The sequence below is a fragment of the Chrysochloris asiatica genome, unplaced genomic scaffold (assembly GCF_000296735.1).
Source record: "Chrysochloris asiatica unplaced genomic scaffold, ChrAsi1.0 scaffold00171, whole genome shotgun sequence".
In the NCBI taxonomy this organism is placed as follows: domain Eukaryota; kingdom Metazoa; phylum Chordata; class Mammalia; order Afrosoricida; family Chrysochloridae; genus Chrysochloris; species Chrysochloris asiatica.
In genome coordinates, this window is record NW_006408689.1 from 4,279,412 (window position 1) to 4,294,906 (window position 15,495).

At 37.6% G+C, this 15,495-nt stretch overlaps 1 protein-coding gene across 4 annotated transcripts in view; it reads right to left on the reverse strand.

The window, feature by feature from the left end:
- CSNK1G3 (casein kinase 1, gamma 3) overlaps window positions 1–14,918 on the reverse strand; it is a 145,554-nt gene extending 130,636 nt beyond the window's left edge. For all 4 annotated transcript variants that reach the window (XM_006871628.1, XM_006871627.1, XM_006871629.1 and 1 more), the window contains exon 1: window positions 14,490–14,918. In XM_006871628.1, the coding sequence (XP_006871690.1) occupies window positions 14,490–14,667 (178 nt within the window). In that variant the 5' untranslated portion in view covers window positions 14,668–14,918. The remainder of the gene's footprint in view (window positions 1–14,489) is intronic.
- Between the last annotated feature and the right edge of the window lie 577 nt (window positions 14,919–15,495).

The window sequence follows — 15,495 nt, forward strand, 5'->3', positions numbered from 1 at the left end:
ATATGTGTGAATATACATATATATGTTTATAGAGAGAGAGAGAACTCTTTCAAAGCATAAAACAAAAGGTATAAAAAATATTTTATATATATTCAACTGCACAAAAAAATGTTTAACTTCAAACCATAACCCAAACCCATTGCCATCAAGTCAATTCCAACTTATAGAAACCCTATAGGACAAAGTATAACTGTTAAATATGATTTTAGAGACTGTAAGTTATGGTGTTGGAGGAGAATACTGAACGTGCCATGGGCTGCCAAAAAACCAACCAATCTGTGTTGGAAGAAGTGTAGCCAGAGTGCTCCTTGGAGGCCAGGATGGCCAGACTGCATCTCTCATACTTTGGACATATTGTCAGGATGGACTAGTCGCTAGAGAAGGATATGATGTTTGGTAAGGTGGAGGGTCAGAGAAAAAAGAGGAAGACCCCCAGCGAGATGGACTGGCCAAGTGGTAGCATCAATGGGCTCAAGCGTGGCAACAGTAGTGAAGTTGGCCCAGGATCGAGCAGTGTTTCTGCTGTGCATAAGGTCACTGAGTCGGTACCGACTCAATGGCACCTAACAACAACAACAGAAAGTTCCATCTTTCTCCTGTGGAGAAGGTTGTTGGATTTGAAATCACAGATGTTGTGGTTAGCAACCCTAAGCCCATAAAAATCCACTACACCACTTGTTTTTAAGTGCCATCGAGTCAGTTCTGACCCATAGCAACCCTGTATACGGATTCCGAGGAGCAGCTGGTGAGCTTGAACCACAGATCTTGCGATTTAAACCAACTTTGCAATCCAGCACATTAACCCACAGTGCCACTAGGGCTCATTTAAACTTTGTTGTGTTGTTGTTAAGTGCCATCGAGTTGACTCCCACCCATAGTGACCCTGTATAGGGTTTCCGAGGAGCAGCTGGTAAACTTGATCCGCCGACCTTGCAGTTCAACTGGCTTTGCAGTCTGGTGCATTAACCCACAGCACTACACCAGGACTTAGTATGTGCAAAACAACCTACCATATTATAAGAGGGCAAATAAAAAAGGTAATCATAGAAACCTTTACTAAACAAAACTACTACAATGTAAAGCTAATGTTTTTTGTTTTTTGATATATCCTCCATCTAGGACTATGCATTTTTGAAGGCACTGTTTCCATCTCTAACTTTTCCCTAAAGAATTTTACACTCCTCAATTTATTTATATCCTGTCAAAACAGCAGTTTGTGCTACCTCCAGGGATCCAAATCATGTTCCTTCTAAATGTTCTTTTGAGTTTGAGTAACAAAAACAAGTTTGAAGGGGCAAGATTATGGATTTACAGTTGATGAGGTGAACAGTCGCATTGCCATAACTGTTGTTGTTGGTAGGTGCTGGCAAGCCAACAAGAAGATAAAGACAAGTGTATTACTAAATGAATTTTTCTACAGCCATCACAGAGACATATTTAAATAGTTTTTTGGAATAAATCATACATATAAGAAATGATACCCTAGTATGAATACATTTTGACTTAGCCAAAAAAAACAGCTAAATGACAAACCAGAATCAAGATTCAGTATGACTAATACATAAAACCAATACATAAAATATTTAAATGAATTATAACAATCTTTGGCACTGACAAATTGAAAATTATCTAGAAAATTCCAATTAGTATCTCATTCTAAATCCCAAATAAAATATTATGGAGAATTTGGGGATCGTTAATATGAAAGAATTCTGGTAGTGTAGTGGTTACAAGTCAGGCTGCTAACTTCAAGGTCAACAGTTCAAAACTACTAGCAGTTCCGGAGAGAAAGATGAAGGTTTCTGCTCCCATAAGGATTCACAGCCTTGGAAACCCTTTATAGGGTTGCTATGAGACCAACTCCACAGCACACTATCACCACCACAATTTGATATATAAGTTAAATGTATGCATATTCTTAATAAATACATTAAAAAGAATTTTCTGAAAAAAGAAAAAGGGCAACCTGTGATTACTGAGTTTCAAATATTTTTTTCAAAAACAAATGTACTACTCTCATAGTAACCTAAGAGAGCAATTGCCCTTGGTTGTATTGGTGACTAAGCACAGAAAAGGCAATTATCGACTTTGACACACAGGATTTTCCAACATGCCTCCTTTTAACTGAACAGCTGATAAATGGCAGTAAGACTTCCAGGCAACATTTCAGTCTTAGATGTACTGTCTTCTCTGTATAGCAGTGTTAGTTCATACAAGTATCATACTATTTTTCTGAATTTTGCCTTTATTTTTAACAAGTGAGAGAATAATGTTTTTTAACGTCTATGAATGCTAACTAGTATAGGTCTTAGTGTTATTGACACAAAGATGGAACTCAAAAGGAACATCAAAAGGGGTGATTTTAAGTAATGCTCAGGTACTGACAAGAATATATATGTAACATCAATTGTCCCACTTTTGTTTCTTGTCTCCAGTCCGCCTGCTTTCCCAACGCTTGCTGCCAACCCATCTCGTTGGGGTCTTCCTCTTTTTCTCTGACCCTCCATCTTACCAAACATGATATCCTTCTCTAGTGAGTGGCCCATCCTGACAATACGTCCAAAGTATGAGAGACGAAGTTTGGCCATCTTGGCCTCTAAGGAACATTCTGGCTGCACGTCTTCCAACACAGACCTGTTGGTTCTTTTGGCAGGCCATGGAACTTTCAATATTCTCCTTCATAACCATAACACAAATGCATCAATTCTTCTACGGTCTTCCTTATTCATTTTATAACTTTCACATGCATATGAGGTTATTGAAAATACCATGCTCCGGTCAGGCATCTTAGTCCTCAAGCTGACATCTTTGCTCTTCAACACTTGAAAAAGGTCTTGTGCAGCAGATTTGCCTAATGCAAATGCCTAATGAGCCCTCTGATTTCTTGACTGTTGCTTCTTTAAGTGTTAATAGCTGATCGAAGAAGAAGGAAGTCCTTGACAACTTCAATCTTTTCTCCAATGATAAAAATGTTGTTTATTGGTCCAGTGGGGAGGATTTTTGTTTCTTGACATTGAAATGTAATCCATACCAAAGGCTGTGCTCTTTGATCTTCACCAGTAAATATTTTAAGTCATCTTCACTTTCAGCAAGCAAGGTTGTATCATCTGTATATCGCAGGTTGTTAATGAGTCTTCCCCAATCCTGATGCCATGGTTTTCTTCATATAACCCAGCTTCTCAGATTATTTGCTCAGCATACAGGTTGAATAAGTATGGTGAAAGAATACAACCTTGTCGCACAACTTTCTTAATTTTAAAACATTCACTGTTCCCATGTTCTGTTCAAACAACTGCCTCTTGGTCCAGGTACAGATTCCTCATGAACACAAGTAAGTGTTCATACTTCACAATGTTGTCCATAGCTTGTCATTATCCACACAATCGAAAGCCTTTGCAGAGTCAATAAAGCACAGGTAAACATCTTTCTGATAGTCTCTACTTTCAGCCAGAATCCATCGGACATCAGCAATAATACCCTCGTTCCACGGCCTCTTTTGAATACGGCTTGAACCTCTAGAAGTTCTCTATCAATGTATGCTTGCAACCTTTTCTGTATTACCTTTAGTAAAACTTTACTCACATCGGATATCAAAGAGATTGTCCGATGACTTCCGCATTCCGTCACCTCTCTTTGGAATGGGCACCAATACAGATCTCTTCCAATCAGTAGGCCAGACAGTTGTCTTCCAAATTTCTTGGCAGAGATGAGTGAGTACCTTCTGTGCCACATCACTTTCTCAAAAGATTCCAATTTTTATTCCATCAGTTCGTGGTGCCTTGTTCTTTGCAAATTCCTTCAATGTACTTCCTCCTTCAGTATCATTGGCTCTTGATCTTATGCCACCTCTTGTAATACCTGAGTAACCATTTCCTTTTAGTACAGTAACTCTGTGTATTCCTTCCATCTTCTCTTGATGCTTTCTGCATCATTCAATAATTTGCCCAGAGAATCTTTCAATAACGAAAGTCAAGGGTTGACTTTTTTCTTCAGTTCCCCAGCTTGAGAAATGCTGAGCGTGTTCTTCCTTCTTGGTTTTCTGATTCCAGTTCTTTGCACATTTTATTATAATGTTTGGCTTTGTCTTCTCGAGCTGATCCTTGAAATTTTTTGTTCAGCTCTTGGACCTACTCATTGCTTCCATTTGCTTTAGCATCTCTACGCTGGAGAGAAGGTTCAGTGTCTCTTCTGACATCCATTTGACCTTTTCTTTCTTTCTTGTTTTCTCAATGACTTTTTGCTTTTGTATGACGTTCTTGATGTCATCCCACAACTCTTCTGGTCTTCGGTCTTTAGTGTTTAATGTATCAAATCTGTTCTTCAAATGATCTCTAAATTCAGGTGGGATATATTCAAGGTCATATTTTGGCTCTCATGAACTTGATTTCATTTTCTTCTGTTTCAATTTGAATTTGCAGATGAGTAATTTTGATGGTCTGTTCCAGTCTGCCCCTGGCCTTGTTTTCACTGATGGTATGGAGCTTTTCCATCGTCTCTTTCCACAGATGTAGACAATTTGATTTCTATGTATTCCATCTGGTGAGGTCCATGTGTATAGTCATCTCTTATACTGTCTAAAAAAGGTATTTGAAATGAACAAATCATTAATTTCACAGAATTCTATCATATGTTCTCCAGCATCACTTCTATCACCAAGGCCATATTTTCCAACTACTGATCCTTCCTCTTTGCGCCCAATCTTTTCATTCCAATCACCAGTAATGACCAATATATCTTGATTACATGTTTGATCTATTTCAGATTGAAGAAGTTGGTTAAATTCTTCTATTTCTTCTTCACTGGCTTTAGTGGTTGATGCGTAAATGTGAGTAATAATGGTATTAACTGGGCTTCCCTGTAGGCGCATGGATATTACCCTATCACAGACAGCATTGTACCTCATGAGTAATCTGCTTGTGTTCTTTTTGATAATGAATGCAATACCATTCCTCTTCAATTTGTCATTTCCGGCATGGTAAACCATGTGGTCATCAGATTCAAAATGGCCAATACCAGTCCACTTTAGCTCACAAATGTCTAAGATATTGATGTTTATGCATTTCATTTCATTTCATTTCTGACTTATTCCAATTTTTCTAGATTCATACTTCATACATTCCATGTTCCGATTTTCATTGGATGTTTACAGCTGTTTCTCTTCATTTTGAGTTGTGCCCCATCAGCAAATGAAGGTCCCACGGGCTTTACTCCATTCACGTCATCACGGTAAACTCAACTTTGAGGAGGCAGCTCTCCCGCAGTCACATATGAGTGCCTTCCAACCTGAGGGGCTCATTTTCTGGCACTATATCTGACAGTGTTTCTCTGCTATTCATAAGGTTTTCAGTGACTAGTGATTCGGAAGTAGTTCGTCACTCCTTCTTCCTAGTCTGTCTTCGTCTGAAAGCTCATCTGAAACCTGTCCACCATGGGTGACCCTACTGGTATTTAAAATACCAGTGGCATAGCTTTCAGAATCATAGCAACTCACAAGCCACCACAGCATGACAAACTGACAGATGAGTGGTGTGTAAGCTAATAGTGAATAAATTAAAAGTATTCACCTGGGGAACTTATTCCAAAGGAACTGGTGCCTAATTAAAAAAAGAACAATCCTACTTGTGAAATTAAATATACAATTTGTCTATTTCCTCAAGATATCATCTGTTTATAAATATTCTGTATATGACATTTATCCACAAGTACACATGAGGAAAAAAGTCAGAGGACAAGAAGTTAGGTAAACATCCATACTACAGACCTAAAACATACCAAATTCTCCTAAAAGTATTATTTTTGTTGATTTTATATGACAAATTATCTACTTTTAGGTCACAGTAGAAAGAACACTAAACACAATACTATCCTTTTTTGAAAATCAGAGTTTTCAGAACCATGCTGTCATAGTTATAAACAAGAACAATGACTAAACCATATTAGAATTGAATATTGACACTCAACAAAGTCACAGCCTCATATAGTTGGCTGTTAATCAATATCTATTACATGTATAAACAAACACATGATGCATAAAGCATGTCCTTATAATTATGGTATAGCTATACAAGGGAACAAGTGTGTGTGTACAGAGACTCCACTTAAAAGAAAGTTCCAAGTGGACTAGTTCTAGATCACCAATAGTTTAATCCAATTTTGAACAAAATTTCCTATAGCGCTTTGTCACATATTGAACTTGAAAGATAATTTGTAAATTTTGTGTTATTTGGGTGGTAATGATTACAGAAAACTATATTCTAGTAAAACTACGTCAAATACTCATGGTAATAATGGTTGTGTGCCGTGGAGTTGGTTCCAACTCAAGGCGACACTGTACAGAGATTTTGAGGCTGTAGATCTTTACAAGAGCAAAGAGTGTCAGGTTTCTCCCATCATTCAGCTCAACTCGCAAACCACTATGCTATCAGACTCCTAAATTTTCATAACACGACTATTAGTTATTCCCCACTATCTATTATTCCCCTTTTACATTAAAAGAATGCCCAAGTTTTAACATGGCTGTCCAGCTAGAGACTAATATATTAACAAGTCTCTCATTCAGCTTGGTGTAGCCATATGACAAAGTTCTAGACACCAGTGACTATGAAGTTTGTCACTCCCCACTTCTAGAAATGAATGTATATACTCTTGGTCTTTTACTTTTGCATTTTTGCATGAGTGGAAGATGGCAACAACTAGAGTGATCACCCTGGACACAAAGATCATAGTCATATACTGAGGAAGCAAAGGTAATCTGACAGCCCTGGATTCTCTCCCTCTGACCTGTATTATGAGAAAGAAAAATAAACTATTTTTCTTAAAACCACTATATTTTGATACCTGTTTATTACATTAACATAATGTATTCCTTAGTTACTAAATTTTTCAGGTAAATTCTACACTATGCTTCTGCCATAAACAGTAGAAAATCAATAAACAGAAAAACTCTGAACCCATCCAAATCTATATTATCTATTTGGCATATATTGAAGATCATTTTCAATAAAAACAATTCTCAGACATAAAAAACAATATAACAAGCATTATGAGCCATATTGGAATAGGAAGAAAACAGACAAAAATGGCAGAAGTTATGACAGCTTCTGTGGTATATTTAATAATGCCATATCAAATATGCCACAAGTCTATCTTATATATACCACAAGACTATCTTCTTTCACATATGGTAATTTATAAGGTAACACAAAACATTCCATATTTTAGCAAGCTATATAGTAGTAACACAATGGGTAACAGTAAGGGAGCACTAGTAACACAATGGGTAATGGTTTGGGCTACTAACCACAAGGTTAGCAGTTCAAACCCACCAGATGCTCCCAAGGTGAAGGAGGAAGCTTTCTGCTCCTAAGGTGAAGGAGGAGGCTTTCTGCTCCTAAAAAGATTTACAGCCTCAGAAACCCTATACAGAGCTGCTGTGAGTTGGAAGTGACTCAATGGCACCAGCAGCAGATAATAAGCATATTTGCTTTCATTCACTGCCTGCCAAAAATATCTCCAGGGGTTTCTTTCATTTGATTATCTAAGCTAGAACATTCACCAACATACAGAATGCAAATATTACTACCAACACAAAAAAATAAAACCACAAAAACACCAATGTATCATTTTATAAGACAAAAGGTATACAAAAAAGTGAAAATAGGATTTATTTAAATTTAACTTAAAATTATTTTAAATTTTTACCAGATTTTAAAATATTTCATGACTAGTATTTTTACATCCAACTCATTTTTTTAAAATTAATTACATTTGAGAATGATTTCAGCAATAGATGTCACTGCCTCTTCCTGAGTATTTAAAAGTGTGGGAGGAGAATTTTGGGTTGTGTTGAAGGGTATACAATTCCTATCTAGTGCCAAAGGGATATGTACTATATGCCCCACAATGCTTAGGACAATCACCCACACAAAAAAAATAATTTTCCAGTGAAAAATCACTTACCTATAAAACATGTATATTGTTGTTAGGTACCATCAAGTCGGCTTCGATGAATAGGGACGCTATGTACAACAGAACTAAACACCACCCAGTCCAAACTCATCCTCACAATTGCTGCTATGATTGAGCCCATTGCTGCTGCCATTAAGCCAGCACATCTCGTTGGGGGTCTTCCTCTTTTTCGCTAAATTGCCACTTTAGCAAGCATAATATCCTTCTCCAGGGACAGCTCCCCTCCTGATAATATGTCAAAGTATGAGAAACAAAGTCTGTCCATCTTGGCCTCTGACGAGAGTTCTGGCTGTACTTCCTCCCACCAGATTTATGTGATCTTCTACCTGTCAATGGTACCCTTAATAGTCTTCTTCAACACCAAAACTCAAATGCATCAATTCTTCTATATTCTTCCTTAGTGACAGTCCAACTTTCACATGCATATGAGGCCACTGAAAATACCATGGCCTAGAACAAGCACACATTAGTCCTCAAACTGACATCTTTCTCTTGAGCATTTTAAAGAGGTCTTGTTCGGCAGATTTGCCTAATGCAATACGTCGTTTGATATTTTAACTGCTGCTTCTGTGAGTGTTGATGATGGATTCAAGTAAAATGAAGTCTTTGACAATTTCAATCTTTTCTCCATTTTTCATGATGTTATTTACTAATCTAGTGGTAAGGATTTTTGTTTTTGTTACATTGAGGTGCAACCCGTACCAAAGACTGTGATCTTTGATCTTCATCAGTAAGTATTTAAGAGCTCTTCACTTTCAGCAAGCAAGGATGTATTATCTGCATATCACAGGTTGTTAATGAGTCTTCTCCAATCCTGATGCCATGTACGTCTCCATATAACCCGGTTTCTCAGATTATTTGCTCAGCATACAGACTAAGTATGGTGAACAAAAACAACCCTGGCGCATATCTTTCCTAATATTAAACCATGCAGTATTCCCTTGTTCTGTTCAAACGACTGCCTCTTGGTCTACATAGTGGTTCCCCATATGCACATTTAATTGTTCTGGAATACTCATTCTCCGCAGTGTTGTCCATAGCTTGGCATGATGCACACACTCAAAAGTCTTTGCATAGTCAATAAAGCCCAGATAAACATCTTTCTGGTATTCTCTGCTTTCAGCCAATAATCCACCTGACAGCAGCAATGATATTCCTCATTCCACATCCTCATCTGAGTCTGGTTTGAGCCTTTGGCAGTTCACTGTCAATTTACTGTTGCAGACATTTATGAATTATCTTTAGCAAAATTTTAATTGCATGTGGTATTAATGATATTGTCCAATTACTTCCACATTACATTGAGTCACAACTCTTTAGAATGGGCACAAATATGGATCTTTTCCAATCAATAGGCCAGGTAGCTGCCTTCCATATTTCTTGGTATAGATGAGTGAGCGCCTCCAGTGCTGCATCAGTTTGTTGAAATATTTTAATTTGTATTCCATAAATTCCCATAGCCTTGTTCTTTGCCAATGCCCTCAATGCAACTTGGACTTCTTTCAGTGTCGATGACTCTTGATCATATACTACCTCTTGAAATGAATGAACACCTACCAATTCTTTTTGGTACAGTGACTCTGTGTATTCCTTCTACCTTCTTTTGGTGCTTTCTGCATCATTCAATAATTTTCCCAAAGAATCCTTCAATATTTCAAATTGAGGCTTGAATTTTTTCAAGTCTTTCAGCTTGAGAAAAGCTTGAGCATGTTCTTCCTTTTTGGTTTTCTAACTCCAGTTCTTTGCACATTTCATTATAATATTCAATTTTGTCTTCTCTAGCTACCCTTTAAAATTTTGAGTTCAGCTCCTTCACAACCTCATTTCGTCCACTTGCTTTTGTATCTCAACGCTGTAAAGCAAGTTTCAGAGTCTCTTCTGACATCCTTCTTGTTCTTTTCTTTCTTCTTTGTCTTCTTAATGATCTTTTGCTTTCTTCCTGTGTGATATTCTCCTAGATGTCATCCCACAACTCTTCTGATCTCGTCATTTGTGTCTAATGCATCAAATCAGTTCTTGAGATGATAGCTAAATCCAGGTGAGATATGTTCAAGGTCATATTTTTGGCTCTCATGGACTTGCTTTAATTTTCTTCAGCTTCAGTCTGAACTTGTATATGGGCAATTAGGGATCTAGCCACCGTCTGCCCCCGGTTTTATTTTGGCTGATGATAAGGCGTTTTTCCACTGTCTCTTTCCAAAGATGTAGTCAATTTGGTTTCTGTGCATTCCATTTGGTGAAATCCAGGTATAAAATCATCTTTTACGTTGTTTAAGAAAAGGCATTTGCAATGAAGAGTTCATTGTTCTTTCAAAACTCTATCATGAGACCTTTAGCATCATTTCTATCATCACACCCTATTATTCAACTACTGATCTTTCCTCTTTGCTTCCAATACTTGCTTTTAAATCATCAGTAAGTAGCAATACATCTTAATTACGTTTGATCAATTTCAGACTGAAGACGTTGGTAGAATTCATTTAATTTTGACAACTTCCAGTTTTCCTAGATTCATACTTCATATAGTCCATGTTTCAATTATTAATGAATGTTTACAGCTGTTTCTCCTCATTTTGAGTTGTGCCACATCAACAAATGAAGGTTCCAAAAGCTTTACTCCACTTGCGTCATCACAGTCAACTTTACTTTGAGGAGACAGCTATTGCCCAGTCATATTTTGAGTATCTCCTAACCTGAGGGTATCATCTTCTGGCAGTATCTGACAATATTCTCGGCCTCATCTTCTGGAAATATCTGACAATATTCTGGTGCTATTCATCATGTTTCAATATTCAGTTTTCTGGTGCTATCTGACAGTGTTCATCTGCTACTCATAAGATTTTCAGTGGCTAAACATTCAGAAGTAGTGCACACCTCTCCTTCTTCCATGTCTACCTTAATCTGGAAGCTCAGCTGAAACCTGTCCACATTGGTTGACCCTGTGGCATTCAAAATATGAGTGGCATAGCTTCCAACATCACAGCAACATGAAAGCTACCACAGTACAACAGACAGACAAGTAGTGGATATAGCATGTATACCTTCTATTATCTTCTACCCAATGCTAACCACAAAAGTAAGTCAGTACCTGCAATCAAATGTTTAACGTAAGTCTATTAATACAGCTTTAGAGAAAGTACTTTAAGGACCCAAGGTAGCATTTAACATTATTCTTAAGTGACTTATATGTTTAATAACAGCAAGGGCTGTGTATTTTTTTCCAGTAGAGTATCAGTGCCTAATGCAGCACTACAGGATAATGCACTGGACCACAAGTTTGGTTTGAAAAGCAAGGTCAGCAGTTCAAATCCACCAGTCGTTCCTCAAAAACTCTAGATAAGGTAGCTTTGAGCCAGAACTCAATAGCACTTAACAACAACAATTACATATGGCACATAATGGACATGCAAGAAAAAATCGATGGGTGGATCTATGATACTGTTCAGGGCTAGATAAGTGAATAGTCTAGTTTCTGGAACTCCAAAGTCAGAAACACTTTAAGAACTTCAAAGTATCTAGCAAAATATTATTTCAAAGCCAAAATGTAAAACATACTCAAATATTTGAATTCTTATTAAATGCTAAAGAGTGTGTCAGCCACATCCCATTGCAGTTACATACAAAGTATGTCACCGCCTTTACTGGCTTGCTTTATTCAAATATTTAATGTACATTAACTACACAAAGCTAATAAAAGAGTCACTACAAATTAGGCAGTTTTGCAAGATTTAAAGAAGTATTTAAGTAAACAAACATAGAATTGGATTTATTTATAACCGAAGGGTTTGAATAAAGGAACAGCTGGCCTTGCAGTGAACAGTCAATCTCTTAACCAGTGCAGCACCAAAGTTCCTTAATTATAAGAATAATTTGAGTCAATAATCTGAGTTCCTTGTTAAAACAGAGATTCTTGAGCCCAAACCCACACATACCTACCAGAAAGAGTGAGATCTAAGTTTTAAAAATGTACATTTCATCTATTTTATGAACTTTTGGTATATGACCTTAACTTTTTTCTTTTTTCACGGTTTGAGGCATTTTTATTAAGTCAAGAATTTTATAATCCTAATTACGTTTCCTTGCTCAGTTACCAATTCTGTCACCTAAAACAGAAGTGATATACTGAGCTTTTCCACAGTAAAAAATTACAAAATTGAAGAAAGGAATGCTTTAAATTTTTGTGCTTTGCTGAAAATTATTTTTCCCAAAGTCTATAAAAGCATTGGTTACGAATCAAGCTGCTAATCTCATGATCAGCAGTTTGAAACTACCAGCTGTTCCGCGGGAGAAAGATGAGTGAGGCTTTTTGCTCCCATAAAGATTTACAGCCTCAGAAACCCTGTGCAGGGTCGCTGTAAGTCAGAAGCAACTCCACGGCACATAACAAACAACATAAAACATTAATTTGTTTTTATATTTTACTACTTTGTGTGTTTTAAATGAGTAAGTAATCTAGAACTAGCATTATTTGCTAGACCTGGCATTTGCTCGGTACATAAGGTTCTAAGTTTCCTTTCCTTTCCTTTTTTTTAAAATTTATTTTATATTTTGCAATTTATTTTTGGCCACTATACGATTTTCGATCTTTAGGTATTTTCCTTCGGTGAAGCACGAGTTTATTTTTCGTGGTCCCTGATCATTTTAAACAGTTGGAACACCAGTGGCACTGTTAACAGTCTTTAGCTTGGTGGACTTGTAGTACAGCTATAGCTTCATCAACCTTAGAACGAAGAGACTCCGGTGACTCAAGCATATGAAGAAGTTCTGAATTATCAATCTCCAACAATATATCAGTGATTTTACCAGCAAAAGTAGGGTACATGGCTTGTATAAGAGGAAAACGCCATTCACCTAACATTTGCTTTTGCTCTTGAGGAGGGGCAGATGCCAACATGGAAGCAGTCAAAGGGTCCTGACCTTGAACGTGAACAGCAGGCTGCTGCATGGTGACTTGTGGCTGTACATTAAGATGTTATTGCAGATTGCAAACTCCTGCAGCATATTTATACTGGGGGACGGTGCGGAGAGCAGGAGTAGCTGCAGCAGCAGCAGTTGCAGGAACCCGTGGTCTGTGTTGATGTGTTAGCAACACATTGTGTTGACATAACTCGTGGAACCTGTGAAAAAGCTCGTCTCATAGTACTAAATGGTAGCCTAGGAGCAGTTGGGCGGGCAGCACTGGGCATATTTTGGAGTGGATGAGGTCTGGTACCCTTAGCAGTCCAGCAAGGACTTCGTCTTAATTGAGCAATTTGGCTAGGAGGATAGCATGCAGCATGGTTCTGAGTCTGGGATATAGCTGCCATGAAATAACCTGAAGGAGGTGCTGGCTTGTAGGGGTTGATAACGGGGTTGGGTACAGCTCATACTACCTTAATGTTAAGCCATACATATGTCTTTAAAGTGATCAGTCATTAAATGTTTCCAAATCTGAAAATACAGCCTGAATATCATTCCTAAGAAATACACCCATTCTTCCTATAGACATGGTTAGGCTACGAAGACTAGGTTGTTATGTGAAATCTTTGTCATGCAAGGATGCAGAGGACAGAGAGGCAGGCCCAGAAGCTGGACCCTTCAAAACTATTGACCCCCCAGCACCACTGAAAATGGTTAGTGGAGGTTGCTGCCCATGCTCAGGCCCCTCTCAGCCACCTCCTACACAGTCCTAGCTGTCTTCTACAACCCTCGAAGGTCAGGGAGGACCCCAAAAAAAGGAACAACATGCTGGTCTTGCACAGCTTAGAATTCGAGACCCAAGAACCTAGAGACTAACAGCTGCTCTAAAGAGTAGCTTAGAAGCCTAAGACATAAAGGAAGAGGGGGAAGCCAGTTTCTGCTGCAGCCCCAGGCCCCAAATTACCCTAGTAACCTTCCTGCTTCAGGACATAGTCCTGCTAGGGCATTTGAGGAGCTGAGAACTACAGCAGCACCTTCATTGTCCTGCCTCATCCTGTGAAACCCCAAGGGCAGGTCCTTCACAGAAGGGATCCCTTAATATATACCTCAGTCACCAATTTTGAAAAAAGAGCTACAATGGTGGCTCCAGCAACAGGGACAAGGTACCAGCAAGATGTCTTTTGGATAGCTGGCTGCTTCAGCTGCAAGCCTGACATGGTGGTTCTGCAGGTTAGGAATTGGACACAAGGAGGAAACCCAGGTTAATGAGCAAAATATTTGAATATTGATTTTTTACTATTGTCATAAATGTGAAATGCCAGATAGCAAGATAGTAAATACGTGAGAAATAAGTGATGTAAAGGGATTTCTGGTAGTTATTTCAGTCATCTGGGCTTTTAAATTTTACATCCTTATATTCTCAGATTCTAGAGGGTTAATCTCATAATTCTTATGCCAGGAAATTCCTTTAAAATGAAATATATATATGTGTGAATAAAATAAACATCTTTATTCTTTAAATTTACAACTAAACAAGTAAATTAAAAAATGATTTCATTTAATATGTATCTTTCATTTTAAAAAAAAATGTTTCCACCATATGTAATTTTAAAAAGTCTTACCTAATCGTAGTTCTCCGAAGTTGCCACATCCAATTTTTTTTCCAACTCTAAAGTTAGGTCCAACCATTAAAACTCCAGAGGATGATGATCCAGTCCCTCGAGTGTTGTGCCCCGATCGACCACTAGGCCGTGCCATTCTATCATCTGATTTGTCCTTGTCTTTCTTTTTATTATCCATATCAAGTTTGCGGTACTCCACTTTGAATTCTTTAATCAAGACAAGCACACTGAAATAGGGTATTGTGAGAACAGGCACATCACTAAGTAACTGTACCAACTTGGTAACGTTAACATTCAAATTGTAGTAGGCAGTCCATTAGCTGGTGCGTGTTCATCCCATTCGTAAAATGATTTTTCTCAGTTGTCTTTTCAGCAAAACATGACTTCAAAATTATCTTTCCAATGATGTAAGCTGATATTGATACAGAGCTAGAATATTAAGAAAACAAAATTAGTCAACTAAGAAATTAAAAAATATTTATTTGGGAAATTAGATAACATAAATTTAGGCAATAAAGCATTTCTATTCATAGATACCCACTAAAATCAAACCACAATAGTCTACCCTGTAATCCTGAACTTTAACACCAAATGAACATAAGTGTCAAACAAAACAAAGAAATCCGGGATCTAGTTACTTCTTGTTATGGATTGAATTGTGTCCCCTAAAATGAATGTTAGAATCCTAACTTCTATACCTGATGACATAATCCTGTTTGGTAATATTTCTGTTATGTTAATTAGATCATACAGGATTATTTTGGATTCTAAATCTATCACTGAGGGTAAGTGTGGTGATACCATCCAAGTAAGCATATCTACAAGTCAAAGAACTAAGAAATACCTAAACTACCTACAAGGAGGGAACCTACATAGTCAAAATCCTGATTTGGACTTTTAAGCTTCCAGACAGGTGAGAAAACATTTTTCTGATTTTTAAAAATCACTCAGTCTTGGTGTTTTTGTTACAGCAGCAGACGGAAACTAAGACAGGCAATCTGGAGAA